The following is a 23,560-nucleotide window of genomic DNA, read 5'->3' as shown; positions in this document are numbered from 1 at the left end:
GCCTGTCCGTTTTAAAACACCATACATGCACATTACAAGCGATGACTCGGTATTTTTTTGACTTCTATTTCACAACACATCGGACGATCAATAAGCAAACACACCACGATTAACGAGGGCAAAGAAATAGTGAGGTACAGTCACGATTGAGAAGTTATGTACATGTAATGAAAAGAATTCGCAAAAAGGTAACTTTATACATGATTGACGTCAGTGTGCGTCACGCTGTTTCATTTTGCAAATGATCACTTGATTTGTTGCCTTGGAGATTATCAAACAAATCTCAACGATGTAAACAATTAAAGGGACAATGCGTCCTAAAACAGCCCAATTGCGCTACAAAACGCGCTTTGAAAGAAACTATGTAAATCGGAAAGAACATGTAAAAGTAAGATTTAAACATCCACAAAACTATCCTTTAAAACCTGGGCGTGTTTGTGTTATTCCTGTATTGTGCGTGCGAGAACGACTTTCGGGGTCCACTTTTGCGACCCCAAAAAGTCGAGCTGTTTGGGTGCTAGTTGTGATTTCATCTGTAAAGCGTTCTCCTTTTGCGGACGTGTAAGAAACAACATTTAGTGCATTTGGTGATTGGTCAACGCTGTTCGCGAGTACGGTGCTGTATAGACACACACAACGTGTATATCGTACATTGACCAAAACGACAGGGAAAACGTATTCGTACTCCGTCGTGTCCGATGTAAACAAATGAGATTTTTTTCGTCTTTTCTCCGTGGACGGTAAGACATTACGTTGGTTTCCTTTGAAGCAGATGTTTGAAATAGGATAAGTAAACGATCCAAAACATGAGATTTTTGGGGATTTCAGGACCTAGTGCCCGGGTTAAAAGGAGATTTATTGTCAGTGGTGCTGCAACAGATACAGTTTCCTGTCCATGTTTTCCGATTCATCCATTATGGTTCGAATGGCTTCTCTCATGAAAGAGTCCAAATCGTTTATTATTTCAATAATGTCTGTTGTTAGGCAATAAGACAGCTACTTTATTGAACTATAAACAGATTGTTATAGTCATGTTTTTTTCTGCATAAATACCAGTCAAATAAACCAATATATCGTAAGGCCTAACGCGTAATTTCTTTTTTCTTTTCTTTTATAGGGGGGGGGTTGAACTACGCCGCTAAATAGCCATAACTTTTCATTCTTTTATTTAGTGAACTAAAATTCGACTGATGATTCAGATCGACGATTTCTAAAAGTTTGAGACCGCCAAATAGAGGCTCAGGTGACTTCCACCTGACCAATCATGTCAGCAAGAAATGCTCCGATTCTAACTAAACTATAATGCTGTATTCAGCCTCAAGAAATCTGAAGACAATTTAATGTTGACCTCGTATTACATACTGATTAAGCGTTCTTAAATGTAAAATTCTACAAGGGTTGTATAAGGCATTGTTATGTATCCTTTTCAAAGGGCTATATCTGTGGCTATTGTTTTACATTAAGCAAATGGATTAGATAATTACTTTATTGTGTTGCATTTCTGTTGCCGTGTCAGGGAAAAAATGTATTACATGTATATTCAACATGGATTATATTCATTTCACTTTACTTATCTTATGCTCTGTGTACTCATGAGCAACATGTGATGAAATCCCAGGCGGAAAGTGCAGTAATTTATTTAAATTAAGCATTTGTTTCTATTGTTTCTATTCAAAACAATAGAAAGTCGAAGACAGATGAGTATTAATGTGAGTGTTACTACATAATACACAAGAAATAAATGTCTACAACTATGAACACATTCAACCACCAAATTAAAAGGCATAGCTGTTAAACTAGTTGAAGAAACGTACAGCATAATGTTTAGCGTTATCGATAATCAGTTCAATCGTTGTGCATTCATCCCATGCACACGGAAGTGTTAAACCCCGATCCCTTGTTTAAAATTAATGATATATCTCTAAATTGAACACACTCAAAACACATTAAGTCAACAAGCGGAATATTCCCATTCGTATACGACAGGCTTTCTTATAATCATTTATGGCACCTTCATCAAACTCTAAGACTTTGACGCAGATAGGCGCTGGCTGTACATGTTCTGGTAGTATGGCATGGAAGCGTCTACAAAAGGAAGGAGATCAGGAGAAAGAGAAGAGCGATCTGGAAGCGGCTTGGGCTTAAGAAAGCAGGTACTGTCCAGAGCGTTCTTGTAGAAACCTACCAACTGGTCCACTTGCACGTACAGACGAGGGATGATCCATTGTTCAATGACCGCATCCCCTGCCTCCCAGTTTAGAATCTTCTCATCAAAGGGCAAGCCGATGTCATTGAAAACTGCTGACAGGATACCTTTAGGATCTTTGAGAAGGTCATCGGCGTCGATGATGATTGCTTCAGGGTCGAGCTCCTTCTTCACGTGCTCAAACAACTCATAGACTTCCTTGTAGCCAAAACCTTTTGGGAAACAGGTCAGGTCATCCAAACGATAGTCATCTGCTAGAGACAGATACGGCACAAATGGCAGGAGCGACCTCTTCCAAGACGGGAAGACTTTAAGAGGATGACGAATGAGGAACAGGTGCCGGAAACCCTTCGGGATGGACTCCAGCCGGTCCATGACAGCATAGGCAAAGTCTTTGGAGAAGATGAACTTCTTCCCAGTATGGGCTTCCTCGAGTTGCTCTTTGACACCTTGGAAGGTGCATTGAGATGCATCAACCCCTGCTGATATCCCATGGGCTTTTTCCCTCAAAGCCAACAAAAACTTCTGTTCTTCTTCAGACATGTTAGCCATTTCATCCTCTGTCTTCACCCCCGGTGCAATGAAGATGCTTTCATACATTTCGAAGAAAACCTTTGTGTTTTCGACGAAGCTCAGACATTTGGAAAGAACTGTTGAAAGAGAGCGAGGAACAGTCCATATCAAGAGTCGGACCTGGTTTTCGGACGAGGGAGCCTTCTCAGAGGTTGCCATCTTCCTAAAAGACGAACGAAGAAAAAAAGACCTTCGAACAGGTATGTGGGAGAGGTACGGGACCGAAACATCTTTGGACATAAAATAATAGAAACAAATTTTGAGGACATGACCTTTGGCACTCAGGTTGATTCGGAGGAAGGTTTGGAAATTGATTTTGAAAAGTTAAAGGATTTTTCTGAAAATTTCGCTCTCCTTTTAACATCTCTGAGGGCAATTAACCGACGGCTTTTAGAGGAGGCGTGGCCTCCAGACCCAGAGCCGTATACATGTACATAGAGAGAGTTGCGCCAACTTCAGACTGTTGAACCATAATGGCCGTCCGTTATGTGTACAGAGCAGCGTGCGACTATTGTTTGGAATTATGTATGCAAAATCAGCCATTTTGGTACCAAACGGTGCGACCCTGATGTCACAACTCTCTCTGTATATATACGGCTCTGTCCAGACCCCGCTGCCAAAACTCTGAACACTTTTTTGCTGAAATGACAATGTACGCGTGTGGCGTTGGTTTGACTGCGTCGGGCATTAAAAAGATTTCCACAGCGATTGACTGTCACATCGGAAGTACTGGCATACTTTGAATGACAAAGTTTTACCTAGTCAATCATAAACAGATCATACCTTGTTCTCCAAGTCTTTAAAACGAGCTTCCTTGACAACAAACTGATTTCAAACTACAGCAATTAAAGCGAATGAGATACCTCGGGAGCGACTGTCTGATACACCCAGGCTTTATGCATGTCTAAAGTTAACGACAAGTTCAACGATTAATTCGTTTTTATCGTGTGAACTTTGGATAGTTGACTTTTCGCAAAGTCATCACCTGATTAAACCTTTGACCTTTTGTCGACTTTTACCTCCCTATTCGTATGACTAACTGACAACAAAACGTATTGAATGCAAGTGCTGGATCATTCTGTGACAAGCACACTTTCTTCTTCATTTCGGTAGTATGGCGCGCATTAGTGACATTCAGGTTAAAACAGAAGCTTTTGTTATTTCAAGATACATGTACATGTATCGTTAATCATTGCAAGATACCTCTTAATTTTCGAAAATTTGAGATAAGGCCATGTATGTCGAAATATGGATTTCAAGATGTCTCTAAATTTACTTCCAGATAGCTCGAAATTCATTTTAAAATGCACCTTCGCGGGGACGATGAGCAGTGTTATGTGCACCATGAGTCTGGAAGGGAGGTCAGCCAAATGATTAGTTGAAGGACGCTGGGGCAGTGTTTTCAAACCCAAAAACTGAATGGAGGCAAGAGCAAAAAGTTTCACTTCTCAAACTGATATTTTTTTTTTTACAAACTGAATAACTGATCATGCAGTTTTATCAAAATAACAAAAATGACAATACGTCACCAGTATCGGGTACTACGAATAACATATTACAGAGTATGTCACAATTGTATAAGTTGACCTTTATTTATGTCTGGATTCACAAACCACATGTACATGTACACGAACAAGCAGGTATCTGTATATCAGTCATAATGCACAAAATGTTTTACGTCGAACGTTCGCGCGTTCTGGTAAATTCCTATCATGTTACTTCACATGATTGTTATTGAACGTCGTCATAATCTTATAAACAGGATGAGTTAAAAAAAAAAACATATGTCGGGACTATTGTTTTAGTGAAGTTCTGCATGTAGCACTTTCAAAGTCTAGGATATGAAAGCCCAATTCATATTTCTTTTTTTAGTACAAGAATCATTCAAACCACTATGTACTTTTCAAGTTACGGAATGTTAAACACAACCACCGTTTTAAAGTTCGGTGTACGGATCACAAAAAGGTGTGCGTTCTTTTCAGCAAAACGAAAAAAAATCACATACATCCCTATGTCATTTGTTTGCGTTTTGCTGAAAGAACACTTCCCTTTTTTGTGATCCGTGGACAGAACTTTAAAAACGGTGGCTGTGTTTAAAATTCCGTAACATGATTGATTTGAACGATTCTTGAACTAAAAGAAAGCTCATATCCTAGATTTTGAAAGTGCTAGGCTCACATGCAGAACTTCACTAAAACAATGGTCCCAATATTTGGGTTTCGTGGTTTTTTTTCCCTCGGCCTGTATAAATTTTAGACGAATTAGTCCATCTCAAATAAAAATGGGACTTAAGACGAAGTAAAAAAAAAAACATGTTTCTCGTCCCCACCCGCTTCCTTTTTGGAGGCCGCCTGGATTTTTTTATTATTTTTTATTTTTGAAAAATGCAGTAAAAGACACACCGAAAAAGTCCACAAATTCATCGGAAAATAAATTGTAGACCAATACAAGTCTAAATGACATTGTAAATATGTTCAGTTCTCTTGTCCAACTTATCTTTCATTTTAAAAGTGTCTTTGAACAGTGGAAACACCAACAATTGCAGGAATTTTTTTAATGGCGGCCATCTTGAAACAAATAAAAAAAAAAGCCCCGCTTCCTCCTTTTTTTCGAAAATCCGGACTAGAAACATGATGGTTTTTTTTATTCGGCCTAACTTCAGATTGATTCTAAACATATAAAAGGGCTCTTGCCTCTCAGGGATTAGCCTAAAAATGGAAAGACCAATTGTGTTATGATGAATTATGCATAAATACTCAACAGGGGGCGCTATACATAACCGGAAATACATCGCGAAAACCGTGTTTATCAGTTTTGTAGAATAAATCGTTTTAGTTTGTCAAGGTTTGTAGGACCCTGGATCTAAAACCAGCGGTAGGAGATTCCTCAGTTTTTCTAGATGCAATTTGATGCATTGAAATTGACATTGTTAGTGCCGTAGATTTTGAAGGTAAATTTGGAAAGTGAAATAGGCGGCCGTTCACCACGGGGTGGGTTTTATTGCCGGTTATGGGACTACATGTACATGTAGTATAGTATACAAATATTGAGTGGCTCAGCGTGGAATTGGAGGAATATTATCGCAAGGTAAAATCTGGACTCTTCCATTTCACGAGGCGAAGCTGAGTGAACTGGAAAAGTCCAGATTTTACCGAGCGATAATATTCCTCCCATTTCATAATTTAAAGCCACTCAATATTTGTTTTATATAACTGACATATAGATCCTTGTCATTTGATATATTTGAACATTTTTTTTCAATACAAAACTGGAAGAAAATGTATTTCTCTCTTCCAAACCACCCTTTCACGAAAATGTTTGAACCCAACGCTGTAGCGCTGGCTCTTTGGAACAATACGCGCAACGCTGAACGCACACCAGCATGCATTTGCACACAAATACCGCGTCATAATCCTAATTATAACACCTCACCCACAGATTCTGTGTCTTGATTGGTCGAGAGCGACTCACATGATACTTTCTATTTTTGCTATCTTTCCGTGCACGGCCAAAAGTACTATACCCGTAGCAACCAAAGTACTGTGGGTTTGATTGTTATGTGGCAAAGTCGACTCACCTCTGATAATGTCTGCGCCCGTCTGTAGAACCTGGGCCTGCTGCGTGGTGTAGTCCGATGGTGGTGCACCGCGACTATGTCGGAACCGTGCGTTCCGTCGAACAACAGTTCGGCTTTATTTCCAGTGAATATGGCAATAATAACGTTCACAAAGACTAACAGTTATGTACATCTGACGAAGACGAAATAGACGATGATTTTTACGAATGACGATGACGAAAATGTACACAGAGGAAAACGATGAAAGCGGATGAAAACTTGATGAACGCAACGTAGTAACTTGACTGAACAGTGATAAAACCAAGATGGCGATATTTACATGTGCGTTTGTTTGTTGGAGTTTTTATGTCTCCATGGTGCAACGCACTTTGACCTTTGGCCACAGCAAAGGTATGGGCGGCCAAACGGACAAAATTAGAAAGTGTTTTACGTGTCGCTACAGTAGCTCCCCCGTAGATCGTGAGCAAAACAAAACGATCGATGAAAAGGCTGTGTCTCTCCAAGTAGCACAAACTTCAACCACGATCATATTGCAGTAATTTGGTTGGCCAATGTACATGGCGTCCTGATCGCGTTGTTCGTTGCTGTGATTGAGATCCGTCACTAGGCAATTTGGGCGACGCTAATGATGTGCCTGGCACGGGAGGTCGAGTTGGCTTGGCAATAGGCTTGTCAATCACAATAGGCCGATTGTGATCCGGTGCTGTTACCATGTCTTTGTCGGAGTATGCTACTTTGAGGCGGTCGATACCTACGGTGTCCCTTCTGCCATTGAGTTCCAGAACAAAGTACTTGTCTGCTCTTTTGAGGACTCGGAAAGGGCCATCGTAAGGGGGTTGCAGTGGTTTTCTGACGGCATCGTGCCTGACGAAAACGTGGGTGCAAGTTGCGAGCTCGGGGTGAATTTGAGATTTTCTCAGTCGAGTTCTTGTAGGCGACGGTCGCATGTCTTGCATGAGACGTTTCAGGCGGTGGACGTAGTTGCTTGGGTCAAGATCCCTGTCTGGTTTTGCAGTCTCCACGAACTGACCTGGCAATCTGATGGTTGTACCAAGGACCAATTCTACTGCTGAACACCCGAGATCTGCTTTTACTGCTGTGCGTATGCCTAGCAGGACGAGGGGAAGTGTCTCCGTCCACTGCTGGTTGGAATGTGCTTTCAACGATGCCTTTGGCTGTCTGTGTAACCGCTCGACCAGTCCGTTAGCAGATGGATGATACGCTGTGGTTCGTATTCGTGTGGTGCCAAGCATGTCGGTGAGTGCCTTGAAGAGGGCAGACTCGAATTGGCGACCTCTGTCGGTAGTTATGGTTGACGGGGCTCCGAATCTTGACACCCAGTGGTTGACGAATGCGCGAGCTACAGTCTCTGCTGTGATGTCCGGAATTGGCACTGCCTCAGGCCATCGTGTGAATCTGTCCACGGCGGTCAACAGGTAGGATTGACCATTCGATGGAGGAAGTGGGCCTACCAGATCGATGTGTACGTGATCAAACCTGGCGTCCGGTGTGGAGAACGTCTGGAAAGATGTCTTGGTGTGCCGGTGAACTTTACAGCGCTGACACTGGTGACAAGTTTTGGCCCATGCGCGTACATCCTTGTTTATGCCCGGCCACACAAACCGTGCAGTTAACAACTGCTGTGTTGCTCGGATCCCTGGATGAGACAAACCATGCAGACCGTCGAAAACTGTCCGACGAAAGTGGGTTGGGATGTAGGGTCGTGGAGTTCCTGTGGACATGTCACATGTGATCGTGCCAGTCGACGTGGGTAGGGGTACCTCTGTCAGCTTGAGTGAAGTATCAGACAAATGAAGCAGTTCGTTGTCTGTCTTCTGAGCTTCAGCAATGGCGGGAAAGTCGATGACTGCCGAAACCTCCAAGGCTCCAACTGCTAAGCGAGAAAGTGCGTCAGCCGCCGCGTTGTTATTCCCACTGATGTGTCTCAAATCAGATGTGAACTGCGAGACATAATCAAGCTGGCGTATCTCCCTTGGTGAGTGGCGATCAGGCTTGGAGCGCAGGGCGTAGGTCAGTGGTTTATGATCGGTGTAGACGCAGAATGTGCGACCCTCAAGCATGTGCATGAAGTGCTTGATGGAAAGGTAGATCGCCAAGAGTTCTCTCCCGAAGGTGCTATACCGACTTTCAGCTGGTTGCAACCGTTTGGAGTAGAAGGAGAGTGGTTGCCATACCCCTCGCACTTGCTGTTGTAGCACACTACCTATGCCTACATCAGATGCATCAGTAATGAGGCAGACTGGTGCGTCGAGGCTGGGGTGGACTAGCAGTGTGGCGTCAGCTAACTGGCGTTTCACTTTGCTGAAAGCAGTACGCTGAGTGTCATCGAAGGCGATTGTCGCATTCTTCCTGGCCTTGGTCTGCAGCATATCCGTGAGTGGTTGTAACACATCGGCGCAGTTAGGCAGAAAACGCCTGTAGAAGTTAACGAATCCCAAGAATTCACGTAACTTGCGGAGTGACGTAGGCTCAGGGAAATCGTTGACGATCTGTATCTTCTCTGGTAAGGGGCATATGCCATGTTCGTCGACAGAATGACCTAAGAAGGTAAGTGACGAAACTCCGAACTGGCACTTGCTTACATTGATGACGATACCGTATTCAGTCAGGCGATCGAAAAGGGTCCGGAGATGTATTTCGTGCTCAGCAGCTGACGAACTTGCAACGAGTAGATCGTCAATGTATGCGTAGACGAACGGCAAACCTCTGATGACCTCATCAATAAGGCGTTGAAAAGTTTGTGCCGCGTTCCTCAGGCCAAATGGCATGCGGACAAACTCGTATAGGCCGAATGGTGTTGTGATCGCCGTCTTGTGGATGTCACTGGGTTCTACCGGGATCTGATGATACGCGCGGATGAGATCTATTTTGGAGAAGATACTTTTCCCGTGTAGTGCGCTTGCGAAATCTTGTAGATGAGGTATCGGGTAGCGGTCGGGTATGGTGTTTCGATTGAGTGCACGGTAGTCACCGCATGGGCGCCAGTCTCCAGGGGATTTCTTCGGCACCATGTGAAGTGGTGAAGACTAGCTGCTGCTTGACTGCCGGACGATACCCAACTCGCGCATGTGGTCGAATTCTGACTTTGCGATGGGTAATCGGTCTGGGGCGAGGCGACGTGGTTGCGCTGCTACTGGTGGACCGACTGTATCAATGTGATGAGTTACCTTATGTTTTACATCAGTGTTCTGATACGTAGGACGACACAAGGTAGGATAATCAGTCAACAGTGTTTCAAATTGTGAGGGCAATGGCTTCACTAACACCGGGCTGAGACTTGGCTGCTTCGAAAGAACTCCATTGACTACCAGGCTGGTTATGGAGTCTACGAGTCTGTGGTTCTTGACGTCCACCAAGAGACCAAAATGTTGCAGAAAATCGGCACCAAGAATGGCTACTGGCAAATCTGCCACTACAAATACCCATCGAAAAACACGGCGTAATCCAATGTCTAAGGTGAGAGAACGCTCCCCGTAGGTTGAAATTGGTGACATATTTACCGCTTGAAGCTTGGTAGATGAAGTTGAGTGATGTGTATTCGTATCCCGACCGGGAAAAACACTCACTTCGGCACCAGTATCGACAAGGAAACGTGTCCCTGAACACTTGTCCTTTACGAAGAAAAGGCGACTGGTTGTGGGTGCGCCAGCAGGACTTGTCGCCCCTAGTTGCCGGCCTCCGCGTTTCCCTGGGGGTTGGGGTTGGTCTTGAAGGAACACGGTTGAACACACTTCCGTGCCCTTGATCCATAGCGCCAATGGTACCAGCAGTCGGTTGGGTCACGAGAAGGGCTGCGACTGCGAGACTGACGGTTGTGACTGGAGGTATCTCGGCTACGTGACCGTTGTCGTGTTTGATGGCTTAGTTGGCCAGTGAGAGCTTGGACTTGCTCAGTAAGCTGGTTGATCCTTGTCTCGAGGGTCTGGAAGTTCGCGACCGTATGGGCAGGTTCAGGGCTGGAAACTGCAGCGGCATGAGTGTTCACTGTAGACACTGTTGGTACCGATACCTCGACGATTTTGTCGGCGATATCGGCCAGCTGTTCGATGTTCACCGCGGTTGATGTGGAGGCAAGAATCCCTTGGAAACTGCAAAAACAGTTGCTTGAGAATGTTGTCCTCCAGGGTGTTCTCGCCTAGAAGTTGTCGCATACGTCGCAACAGCTGAGACGGTTTTCTGTCCCCCAACTCTTCCGCTATTAGCAACTGGTGTAGGCGTTTTTGCTCCGAGGCGGATGTCCGCTTGATTAATTCCTTTTTGAGGGTGTTGTAGCGCTCGTGGGCGGGTGGGGAAACCAGTAAATCGCGCACTTCTTGAGCGATGTCCGGCTGGAGCGAACTGACTACGTAGGCAAATTTTGTGTCCTGCACTGTGATGTGGCGAGTGAGAAACTGTGCCTCGACCTGGGCAAACCAAAGTGTGGGGTCATTCGGCAAAAATGGCGGCAGTTTCAGACTCACTGCTGCCACGGGCACGGCGGGCGCTAATTCAACAGGAACGGGCTTGGGTTCCGCGGGAGGGTCTGACTCGGCCATCACGTCAGGGTCACCAATTTGTGGGTTTGATTGTTATGTGGCAAAGTCGACTCACCTCTGGTGACTAATGTCTGCGCCCGTCTGTAGAACCTGGGCCTGCTGCGTGGTGTAGTCCGATGGTGGTGCACCGCGACTATGTCGGAACCGTGCGTTCCGTCGAACAACAGTTCGGCTTTATTTCCAGTGAATATGGCAATAATAACGTTCACAAAGACTAACAGTTATGTACATCTGACGAAGACGAAATAGACGATGATATTTACGAATGACGATGACGAAAATGTACACAGAGGAAAACGATGAAAGCGGATGAAAACTTGATGAACGCAACGTAGTAACTTGACTGAACAGTGATAAAACCAAGATGGCGATATTTACATGTGCGTTTGTTTGTTGGAGTTTTTATGTCTCCATAGTGCAACGCACTTTGACCTTTGGCCACAGCAAAGGTATGGGCGGCCAAACGGACAAAATTAGAAAGTGTTTTACGTGTCGCTACAGTACTATACCATTAGCAACCAAAGTACTATAGACCGCTTGCAGACGCGTTCGATAATTCCACGGCGCGGTATTTGTGTGCAAAATGCATGCTGGTGTGCGCCTTGCGCGTTGCGCGCAGCGCGTTTTGTTCCAAAGAGAGCGCGCCACAGAGTTGGGTTCAAACATTTCGCGAAGGGGTAGTTTGGAAGAGAGAAATACATTTTCCACCAATTTTGTATTGAAATTGAAGTTTATTTTAAATGTGTTAAGATTTAAATAATTTAAAATATTATAACCAAGCAGAATCTGTGGGTGAAGTGTTATAAAACAAATATTGAATGCTTTATCTCGTGGTGAAGTAGAACTAGCCTCCCTCGGTGATCCATGGACCATATTCTATTTTCCCTCGGCTTCGCCTCGGGAAAATAGAATGGTCCATGGGTCACCTCGGGAGGCTAGTTTTACTACACCACTCGAAGCATTCAATATTTGTATACTGTTGAATAGTATTTCTCATTCCCCATGGGCGGATAGTACTTTTTGAGCCGCGGCATGAATGGGAGCAAGAACGAATGCCACGTGATGTGAGTTCCACCAATCAAATGACAAGGATCTGTATGTCGGTCGCTTTTATTTATACATGTTTTTACAATGTATATACATATCAAATGTACGGAGTCACCTTTAGTTTATTAATACATGTATTCTTTCAAATATCTGTCACATATTTACATAACAATTTGTCTAATTAATAATTGTCTGTACATTGTATTCTGACCGCCTGCACAATCTTTAACAGACTTGGGCAGGTCTAGGTCATTGTACCAGATAACAGCAATAAAGCCAGCCCCGGTTGGAGATCGAGAGAGATCCCAGCAAGAGCCTGCAGTGCCTACGTCAACCAGTGTTTATGATCTCCCCCGCGGCTCGGTTGCCCCCGTACAATGGGATGGATTAAGATGACAAGGATGTCCATGCCAAAAACATCCTTGAAATTGGTGGACGGTGTTGTTTCCTTTGCAGTATCCGGCCCCGGGTTTTCTGAATCGGCCTATACTTGGTGCTCCTTGACGTTGAACTTATGCTGAATGTGAATACATGTACTTAGAGACTAGGCGACCCAGTCCATGCACTCGGCCGCCATGGTGCCCCATTTTGACTCTGAACCGGCGTGGGGTTCTGTTCGGCTTTTTTTCTGATGAATGTGTCGACGGGCATGTCCTGCATCATGGACCACAGGCATCCAAACCAACTACATGTACATGTACATGTACGTTCCGACAGAGTTTTGGCCTGCCACGGATGAGCGTCTCGCCTTTCTCGTGGCACCGATGGAGTACTATAGTCTACACCGACTGGCTCCTACGATGTTTTCTCATTGGTGTAGTATGATACCATACACTTTGACAATACTCGGCCACTGCAATGTCAGTGCCCTTTATTCGGCTATAGAAGTCCTCGTAGGGAGGAAATGCCGGATGGTCCAGTTATGAAGTCATCCACCCACTCGTATGGGGAAAAAAGTCTTTGGTTTGGGGACAGTCGTACGCCTTCAAAAAATTGATGCAACTATACCCCGGAGCTAAATAGTTTGTGACGTCAAGAAACTTGAGACCCATAATACGAACCCGTCCTTTTAATCACCAACTTCAGCTGGGCAGTCTCCTCCAATGCGGGGTAGAGATACGACGTTGATGTCGTACCGCCCTGAAAACCAAACACCAACATCTTTTGTAGGCACTCCTCCAGCCTCTCCTTTGCATTTTCAGTTGGTGTTTCCTGTCCTTTCCCGGTGCTTGCTCGTTGTTAGTGTTTTCGATGATTTCATCTATCTGCTCGAAGACAGACTCAACCATTTCCATGAGATCGGTGTGTGCGGCATCACTAATTGAGAGTAAATGCTGCACCATGTCCTTGACTATAGTCCCGAATTACCGTCGTTTACAAAACATCGTGGCTACTCGTAACCTGGCACGTTAATGTCGACACTGACGCTCAGGAGCTCGTGGTGTTAGTCAGACGGTCAGTGAAGCTTGATGTACATGCTGGTAGGTGCATGGAAAGCAACACTCAAAGTCGTAAGTGGCCCAATATGGGAAAAAAATGCAAGTTTCTTTCCACATCTACCCCTCCGTCGCTAAGGTCATTGAAGATGGAAGTTGGGAGATGGAAACTACCTCCTGGAAAGTGGTGCTTGAAATCACACGTTGGTACGTGTCTCCTGTACAGTAGCTGAATGTTGTTATTGTCGGCTTGGACTCTGTAGCCCTCTGGAAAGTGGAGTAGATCATCTTTCATTGGAGCGGATTGGAGTGGTGATGGGCCGAGCTGAGGTTGACGAGATGGGGAGGCTTGAATCTGTCATGACAAATAATCATAAGTCACAAATCAGTCTCACAATTGTTCAACAATTCAACAAGATTTAACAAGAAGCCAATAAATCTGCTATGAACAATACAATTTGTATGTATCAATTAACTATTCTGGCTGTAAGGTTGACACGGTTCGGCACTTTTGACAAATGTTTTGAACACCTTCATACATCTGATCCGTGCGTGCAAATATATACAGTTGTCTCGCTCAAACCACAACAAAAATTAATGACAACACAATGGATTTATTCGATACATGAATCAACTAGTCCGTAAAACAAGAACATACGACCATCTCGAAGTGAAAGCAGAGTTCGTATTTTAAAAAGAAACGGTACCTACTTGCTCGTTGGCTTTGTTTTCCATGCGTATGATCTCATGTAACTGATTTTTGTCAGGATCAGGGGAACTCTGGGAAGAGCAGCCGGGTTGATCGTCAAAGTACTCATCGGCCGTACGATGCAGAGACGTACTCCAGGTCCCAGAATGAGGTCCCCCCAAGATTAGACCATTCATTGCACAGGATAAAGGTGTACGGATAAATGCTCTCCTGTGGTATAACGATGCACAGTCTAGTACGGGTCGTAATCGAAATTTATCGATTTTCTTCTGGAGGGTCGGTGCGGTGGTCAGCTCAGACGGCTGTAGAGGTTCTCAACAAAAGACGAAAGTTTGTTTGCTTGCTTGTCGACTTAAAGACGATCATCTTGCTTGTTTGGTTGTCTCAGAAACAAAATAAATATTGCTGCGCTATGGCTACAAACTTTGCGATGTTTTGACAACTATTAGGGAATTTTGAACCTTTCTTAATCACTTTACACATTGAAAAAAGCCAACTATAGGGTTTGCGTCGCCGACAGTGGAAGAATTTCAACTTCGTTTTCTTGAAATGTATCGTATTTTCAGTTTCAAGGTCATAAACAAAATATAAATCAAGAAAATCTAGTGTCCTTTTTCCATCTCCTGTTCTCCGCCTCACTTCACCACCACCTCCACCCAATCTCATTCATCCCCCACCTCATCCCAGCTCTCAACTCCGCCCAAATGCCACTTTAACTGGGTCAAACAACTTCACCACTGGTATACTTTCACTTTCTGTGCATTTTTTTAGGGAGTTCTAGGGGTTTTTTGGTGATTTTTCCGTCCAAAGATGATACCCCTAGTAATATAGGTTTTCCCGGCTTTTTTAAAACATTTTTCGTTCAAATTCACCGATTCTTATATTCAATTTCGTCCAGCAACATCGATTTACTGCACTTTCAATGTTTAAGTTCGTCTTTTGTCAGACAATTTCAAATTTAGTCCAAACAAATTCAAACAATGAGCACACGTTTTCGACCCGGTGTATTCGATTTCGTCTCGTCTCCGCCGAATCGTGTTATTCAAAAATCAAATTCGTTTAATTGATTTATATAAGACGAAGTTGATCTCCGAATGCTGCCATTCGGCAACAGCTTAGACGGATTTGATCTGTAATGACGAATATTCTCGACCCGATGACTAAAAATGGCGACCAAACTGAAAAATTGTATGGCAATTGACTAAATTGGTTTTGTTAAAAGCATTTGAAATTAATCTCGGACGAAATTGAATGTTAGAGTTGGTGAATCTGAATGGAAAATGTTTTAAATAGCCGGGAAAACACACTCTAAAAAGTCCCGGGTCAGATTTGACCCGGAAAAGGGTCATGTGGGGCCTTTTCCGGGTCAAAAATGACACTTTCACGGCTCAGAAATGACACTTTTACGAGTAAAAATTACCCGGAAAATGAGTCACCGTAAAGTGTAATTTTGACCCAGAAAAAAAGTGTCATTTTTGACCCGGAAAAGGGCCAGGCCCCACATGACCCGGAAAAGGGCCAGGCCCCACATGACCCTCATTCCGGGTCAAGTCTGACCCGGGACTTTTTAGAGTGTATAGTACATGTATTCCTCAACCCCTCTCTTGGATCTATGGTCCGCATCCCTAGAAGCTTACTTGGCCGGCGGATTTGGGGCCTACATTTGCTTACTGAATGGCAGTCATGTACGTACAATAACAAGAAACACATGCCCATTCGCGGCCATCCTGGGGAGACACATGCTCCGACATGTTTTCCTATGTTTGAGGATGTCAATGGCAGTGTGACCTCCCTCCAATAATATATTCCAACTCGCATAGATTTTATTTTACCAAAGTTACCACAGTTTTCGCAATATTGTTCTCGATTTCATAAGCCATACAGATATGCGTATTTCACCCAATGATTACTCATTCCGGATCCGCCCTAATCGACCGTAAACACAGATACACTTGCTCGAACAGCGCCCTCTTTCCGAATTTCTCAAGCCGGTGGTCGGTGGTCATGCTCACACATCATGTCAGAGAATTTAGAACCATTTGCCATGATCTTTTGTGCTCAAGCAGCTTCTGGTGAACATGCCATCACTCTTTTACTCACGAATACTCAAATTAGCATCAGTTTAAGCAAGCCATATCTAACATTTTCTGGGGGGAAACCGAGGATTTGAAATACCGGTAAATGAAATTACAAGAAGTAAATGTAAAAGTACCATTGATATCATTAGTTGAGTCTCGTTATCCTTGCGAGTGACGACGATAATAACCTGCGTCGGTCTTCTTGCCACCTCTGGACTTCTTGCCATCCGCCAATCTCATTAGCTTGCCTTTTATTTAATTACTCAACAAGGCTATCACGACTTTGGAATTTCAAAAAGAGTGGAGAAGCCGTGAGGCGAATTGAACTGCCCAGACCGAGTGTACTCGGCCTGTGTAGTTTTGCCAGTCGCCTCGCGGCTTGGCCACTAGTCACTTGGAGCAAGACCTTCTTCAGGGAATCCTGTTCGCCAACACCGTTCGCGTGTAGGTTCCCATCATTCGGAACCCTGTTTCTCGTGTTCATTCAACACGAGAACGGGGTTTAGAATACGCCCCTTATTTACATTAGTCACTAGTCAAATCCATTAGTGGTCAAATCTAGTAATTAGTCTGCCCCTCGACCAACGCTTAAGCATCGTTGGTATGCAATTACGTAATACCTTTGGTCTCCCCGCTTGCCACCCCCGCGTGCGGGAGATCCGAATTCAGTTGCGTCCAGGCTCCGTGACCGACTCACTTCGTCCTCATTCCTTTTCTGTAGCCAACTGCATGTATTTGTAAGTAGTTTCACTTTGATTTTTCATTCTGAATATTTAATTCACCTCAAGCATTTATCTTTAGTCAGAAGTGTTTGGCTTGAATCAGGGATAATTTAGTTTACGCCGAAATACTGAACATTCCTTAGGCCAAAAAATAAAAAAGTCTCCGGTTTCTGGTATGCGCGCACGTCGCCGTAGCCATGCGCGTCGGCAAAATGAAAAAGTTTTTTTCAATACAAGATGATGTCTCAAAACCGCCAAACTCACTGGTTCGACTGGAATTCTGCTGCTGCACAATTTTAACGTGTTTTTAGATGGGGTTATGATCGAGAATAAGCATTATGTGGCCTCTTTGGACTCCCATATATTTGCACTAAGTTTAGTCGGGCACCATTTGCAGTCATCAGTCGACATTTGAAGCCAAAAAAAAAAAAACCGGTAAAAAAAAAAAAAAAGCCGCGTCGCCGCACCACTTTTGGGGCAAGCTCCATACCAGAAACCGGAGACTTTTTTTTTTGGCCTTAGAGCCACCGCCCTTATTCTATAGGCTTTCACCCCGGTACATGTAAAATAGAAAGTATCGATTCTTATTTGGGTACTTATACGGTTATAGTATTATTAATAAATAGGGTTGTTTTATATCGCCGACCTATGTATCATTGTTGTATGTGTGTTAATTTAAAAACTTTACCCAAATCAAACAGCGCCCTCCTATTATGTCTGCCAGTCGAAAAGGCTAAAGCCCAAGTCACACATTCACGGTTTGGAGCTACGGATCTCCGCGGTTTATAATTCGTGATACACCGTGGGAGTACCGTATATATTCATCCTTAATACCTCCGTGGTTATCCGTCATCTCCCTTGGGTATTCGTGGAGGGGCTACGGAAGTTTTAAACTGTTCATAACTTCCGCGGTGAACCGTCATGAAAAATTATCAGTAGTCCAATTGTGGGACATCCGTAGGACAACCGTACTTATTCGTAGTGTTATTCGTGGCTATTCGTGCATATTCTTGGAGATTCGTAGCTCATTCGTGGTAGAAATAGCGAGGTTTCGATTACGCACGGTTAGCGGAACGACGACTTTTAGTGGCTCTGACGTCATCACTTTTTGTGCGTGCATGCGCAGTATGACTTTTACACAATCGGTACAGTCTGTAAATCGTCGTCAACACGAATAACAGCTCTGCTAAACGTAAGTGAAAACGGATAGTAAAAAGTCAGTAATTTTGTCTAAATTTCAAGCGAAAAGCACAAGTAATGAATCAGTCATATAGTTTAGAATGTCAGCATTTATGTTTGATTGGGTATGATGTGTTATCTGTATTTTGGTTGTGTATTTTTGTCTTGCAATGGAGGGATAAATTCTTCATGTAACGTTACGTTCAGCCTTGTTTAGCATTAAGTTAGTGCACGTAGCCCAGGCCTATGCGCTTGGCTACAGCTACAGTATAGTAGGGACTACACGTTTTTTTACTTAACTTAAGAAGGCCCAGCCATTTTTGTTCATGGTGTTACATTTTTTTACCTAGTGAAGCTGAGCTGACATTGACAAAATGCAAGAAGTTGCACGCTAAGGCCGAATGAAAAAAAATGTTTCTCGTCCGGGTTTTTGAAAAAAAAGGAAGAGGGGCTTTTTATTTTAATTTTTTTTCAAGATGGCCACCATTTTAAAATTTCTTGCAACCGTTGGTGTTTTCACAAAGACACTTTTTGAAATGCAAGACAAGTTGGACAAGAGAAGTGAACATAAGTTTACAGTGTCATTTAGTTATTTTGGTAGGCCCCTATTGGGATTTATTTTCCGATGAATTTGTGGACTTGTTCGGTGTTTTTTATTGCATTTTCCAAAAAAAAAAATAAGAAGAAAATCCAGGCGGCCTCCAAAAAGGAAGCGGGTGGGGACGAGAAACGTGGTTTTTTTTTTACTTCGCCTAATAAATCTTAAAAATTTGATTGAAAAAGAAAGAGTGAGAACTATGCCTCAGCTAGTGCTGCTGCTAGTGCTAGGCCTAGGGTAGTCCTAGTCTATGGCCCACACTGAGTAGACTCTACATGCTGGGTTGCCAATTTTTTTTTTTTAAGAGAAAAATTTCACCAGAAGAAAGCACGGGAAAGTCCTAATTTTGGGGGAATATTGAGAGGTACGGGTAAGTGAACCCACCCTTCAAGTATTAGTTGGAATGATTGCAATAAAATTGTCAGTTCTTTTTTATTTTCAAATCCTCAACTTTGGGAAACAATATCTGTATGGCCCAGCATGTAGAGTCTACTCAGTGCGGGCCATTGACTAGGGCTAGGCCTAGGGTAGGCAGGGCTACCTAATGTTAGGCCTATGTTTTGTAATCCAGAAATTTGTAAAACTTTTCCCAAAAACAAAACTTTCTTTTTAATTTTGTTTATTTGTTTTAATTCTTTCAGAATTGCAATGAAGACTGCTCGATTTTATCCCGGCCTGGACATTGTTCTCCTGAGGGAGGCGTTGGCACTTTCAAGTGAAGACGGCCAAGGACTTTCAAAGGAAGCATGGGAAGTAATCCACAAGAACATCAATGATGCCATCAAGGCCAAACATATTTATGTTACACTAAGGGCGTGCAGAGACAGATACCGACATCTTCAGGATTGTCATAGAAGAGCAGAAATGAGCTCTCTTAGGGCGTAAGTAGCTTTTTCATTTTTTTGAATCCAACTTTTTTTTTTTTTTAAATGTTTACAAAATTTATAACAATAGACCTTCATATCCATCATTTTCCCTGTACAAAGTGTTCAAATTTAGGGGCACTCTATAGATTTGAGTGCTCAATCTTGAGAATGACCCTGATGGTGTTCTTTGCAATGTGCGGAATTCGCACAATCTAGGATTTCCCTATTGAATACGAGCTGAGTGTCTGGTAATGTTCTAATCTTAAAACAATTACCATTCCAGCTCTGGTACAGATGAGGAATACGATGAAAGAATACAACTCCTAACAGAACTTGCCGACTTTGATGAGGAAAGGAAGTTGGCACAGATAAAAAGAAAGTCTGAAGAAGCTGAAAAAGAGAGGCAGGGTGTAATCATACGAGAAGTAGCGATGAAATCCCTATCTGCAACGAAGACCAGGAATGATGACATAACAGGTAATTTCCCGTGACCTTAAATATAATTTGAACATTATGTTGGATGGCATGGGTGGTGTAGTGCATAAAGCGTTCACCTCTCACCACTATTGGCCCATTTTCGATTCCCGGCTAGGCCATAATGTGAGTAGAGTTTTGCGTTGGTTCTCTCCTGTGCCACGAGGGTTGGCTCCGGGCCCTCCGATTCCTCCCCCCCTCCCCCCCCCCCCCCCCCCCCACCAGAAAAAAAAAACTTTCAATCTCTGGCGGAGCTCAGTGGTCATATAGAGGCCATGCCACACTAGGCAATTTATAGGCAACCACTCCTGGCGATCTCCAGGAAAAAAACATATTAACATTTAATTTTTACATAATTTACTTGGGGATAGCAAGATATATTTTTAGAAAAATGTACATGTATTTTGTACTATCGAGGTGTTCCCTTTTCTTGCAGTGCAGTTGGTTGCCTCAAGGCTGCCTGTAAATATTATCCCGAGTGACAAGGCCTTATGGGTCAATGTGGCTGACTGCCAAAAGTGCCCTCGCATGCCTGCAGCTCGACCACTTTGTAGCCGTGTCCTTCCCAATTCAGCTTCTCAGATGCCATTAAAAGATTAGCCTCCCAAATTGTTATTATCATATTTCCAGTCAAAAGGTTTTTTTAACTTTCTTGTTTTCCTATTAAATTACTGGTTTTAAACAAAGAATGAATATGTTTTATAAGGTTGTCAATTTGTTTTGTTATTTTATTTTTCTTCAGACCCGGAGCTGACCCCACCACAAAGGAAACGCCGAACTACAGCGTCGGACTCATATGTCAAGTACCTTGAAGACAAACTGGAATTTGAGCGAGAAAAGTTTGAGTTAGAAAAAAAGGAAAGAGAAGCCAGGCTGGAAAAAGACAACGAAATGATGAAACTGATGATGACTTTAATAAAGAAGTAAGGTTCCACAGATTTCAGGACACAACTGCTTTGAAATCAGGTTCTTAAACTAGTGTGTCAGTGATAGCAGCATTCCAGAATGTTATGCCTACACCGGATTGAATAGGCTACTCTGTTTTAATGTTCAAATTTTGAGGTTTTATCTTGCACGTTGCTGTTGTGTTGGAAGTCAGGTATTCCAGCTTGTACATTAATGGTTTTGCCCCCCAAAAATGCATTTGAGCCAGAGAGTGCCAAAGAAGATTCTGCCATAAATATGAAGAAAATAATCGTTTTATTATCCCATAAAAAGGACTCTGCACATTTTTAAAAGACCTTCTACGATAGCTGCAAACAAAACTTTGAAGAGAGGCTCTAAGGTCAAGTTCAGTTTTGTGATGCACTCTTTTTCCAATAGATAAGAGTCCTTATTAGTGAAAAAATTACAAGTCTCCAACCTTACTTTTAAGTGGTGTAAAATGTCATTTAATCCCATACCCTTTCAGAGCATAATTTGAAACGTGACTGTAACATTCCATACAAGATTTTTTCATTCTTCAAAAATTCAATTTAAACACAGACTTGACTGAATATTATGGGGATTCAGGGATGAAGTACATATTTCCCGAGCAAAAATATACAGACCTGTATATTTGAAATGTGACGTCACTGTTGTCTTTGGATGTTAAGCATTTTGCACTGGAAGAGTATAAAATAAAATGACATTTTACACCACTTTAACGTGCCTGTGATCTTTTTTACACTTTTTAATAAGGACTCTATTGGAAAATGAGTGCATCACAAAACTTAATTTGACAATGAGCCCCTCTTTAAAAAATGGCTGTAAGTTCAAGTTAAGTTTTGCCCTGGAATCATTTTTGATTGGGTCAATATGATGAAATGGTTTAAAGTGACAATTTTTTTTATTAACCTTCCAAGATCCAGTTTAAAATTTGTTAAAATTCAAAGACATGTTCACATTTGAAAATTATTCAAGCTGCCAGTAACATATGCTGTATGAACATGTACATGTACATGTTGGTTGATTTATGTACATTCTTAATTTTTGTTTATACATTGTATGATGCAAGTTCAGTATAAATGGTGTACATCTAAACCATTAGGCAAAGGTTGTAGGGGTAAGGTATTATTTGCAGACACTTTAATAATTGAAAGTGTTCATAAAACCCCAAAACGTATACTTTTTTTGCCTTCTCATTTGTAATTGGAACGAAAAACTTTTGCACCCCCCCCCCCCAACCACACACATTGTTGAATTCTGAAAACAAACAGAGCATACCCCCTAAAGATATTTCGAGAAGCCTGGTGAGACAACCCTTTACTTTGTACCCCCCCCCCCCCCCCCCCCCCCCCATCCAGGTGCGAGTTTTGGCGACCAGAAACATGTTTGTGCATTGGTCAATGGTTAAGCATTTTCGCGAGATTGGTTGAGTTGTGACTGTGAGGACGTAATTGTTCCCACCAAACTGTAACCAAGATATAGGCTTGGTTATGCCTGGTTTCAAAATGGGGGGGGGGGGAGCGTTAAAAGTTACGCTGGAATTTGTTGAGAAATCACTCAACAAATTGAATAATTGAACAATCTAATATTCACTTTAAAAAAATACATTTGCACAGTATACTATGAGAATGTTGTTGTTATAGATGATTGCATACGTCACGAATTGTTTCTGGTTACGGACTCGTTTTCGCGGACTAAAAACTTGTTTGTGATCACGAATGTTTACATCAGAAACATGTTTCTGTTCAGGGTTGCGAAAATACACCCCTGTTAAAATATTTAATTCACAAAGAAGGTTTGATATTTTTTGGGTTTCCAAAATTTTCTTGATTAATAAATCCCTGTTATGTGATTTTTGTCTTTCCTTCCACTAACATTTTGGTGTTATTAATAAACCATAATAATAATAATAATAATGTTTTTCTTTTCGCTTTGTATCTTGTGTGTCATAACACTACAAATATTGGATGCACATGAGTGCAACGTCGCAGATTCTAATCAGGAGTTGAAAGCTGGACTATTCCATTTCACGAATCACGAGGCGCAGCGAGTGAAATAGAAAAGCCAGATTTCACCAAGCGATAATATTCTGCTACATTGCACGAACAAAATACATTCAATATTTGTTTTATATAACTCACACATTTGATATTTTTTCACAATATTGACACAAACTAGACACGGAAACCCACACTCTGAAAATTCTACAAACACCCTCTAAACAACTTGAACGACTCCACACTGGACACCAACCTTGTCACTTGCAGCACGACCTTGTCTTATTTGGACAAATGGGCTGGGAACAAATATTTTGGAGACGACGCTGAAAACACGGGTTCAATGACCGCAAGCGTCCAATACTTATTTTAATATTGGACAGGCCTGTCCAATGTTGTTTTCGAACGATGCTACGCGCCGTGACGTGTCATGGTTATAAATACATAGTAAAGTAATGAATGACACGTGACATGTGTTCCACCAATCAAATGACAAGGATCTGTGTGTATGGTGTATAATATTAGTTATCACACAAGCAAGAGTGGAATAGGGGAAAATATACCTTAGTACTTTTACATCCCATATCCAACTCTGCCTTCAGCCTCCTTGGATAT

At 42.6% G+C, this 23,560-nt stretch overlaps 3 protein-coding genes across 5 annotated transcripts; 1 reads left to right on the top strand and 2 right to left on the bottom strand.

Moving 5' to 3' along the window:
* Nucleotides 1-914: 914 nt before the first annotated feature.
* Nucleotides 915-11,428, bottom strand: LOC119720743 (branched-chain-amino-acid aminotransferase-like protein 1). 3 transcript variants are annotated; one of them, XM_038190570.1, is made up of 2 exons: nt 10,968-11,428; nt 915-2,942 (listed from the first exon to the last, which is right to left on the bottom strand). In XM_038190570.1, the coding sequence occupies exon 2, from the start codon at nt 2,936-2,938 to the stop codon at nt 2,024-2,026; it is 915 nt and encodes a 304-aa protein (XP_038046498.1). In that variant the 5' UTR covers nt 2,939-2,942; nt 10,968-11,428; the 3' UTR covers nt 915-2,023. The 3 variants fall into 3 exon arrangements, with proteins under 3 accessions (XP_038046498.1, XP_038046499.1, XP_038046500.1); XM_038190571.1 differs by lacking the exon at nt 10,968-11,428 and adding an exon at nt 6,357-6,709; XM_038190572.1 differs by lacking the exon at nt 10,968-11,428 and adding an exon at nt 3,563-4,448.
* Nucleotides 10,328-10,912, bottom strand: LOC119720950. Its single transcript, XM_038190817.1, has one exon. The coding sequence runs from the start codon at nt 10,910-10,912 to the stop codon at nt 10,328-10,330; it is 585 nt and encodes a 194-aa protein (XP_038046745.1).
* A 6,518-nt stretch (nt 11,429-17,946) lies between the features above and the next one.
* On the top strand, nt 17,947-21,726 carry LOC119720106. Its single transcript, XM_038189645.1, has 4 exons — nt 17,947-18,096; nt 19,323-19,562; nt 19,831-20,024; nt 20,764-21,726. Exons 2-4 carry the CDS (start codon nt 19,330-19,332, stop codon nt 20,946-20,948), a joined length of 612 nt encoding a protein of 203 aa, XP_038045573.1. The 5' UTR covers nt 17,947-18,096; nt 19,323-19,329; the 3' UTR covers nt 20,949-21,726.
* Nucleotides 21,727-23,560: the final 1,834 nt, after the last annotated feature.

Source organism: Patiria miniata, unplaced genomic scaffold, assembly GCF_015706575.1.
Source record: "Patiria miniata isolate m_02_andy unplaced genomic scaffold, ASM1570657v1 HiC_scaffold_9, whole genome shotgun sequence".
NCBI classification, from domain to species: domain Eukaryota; kingdom Metazoa; phylum Echinodermata; class Asteroidea; order Valvatida; family Asterinidae; genus Patiria; species Patiria miniata.
Note: the sequence above shows the minus strand (reverse complement) of the source record. Positions and strands in the feature narration are given on the sequence as shown.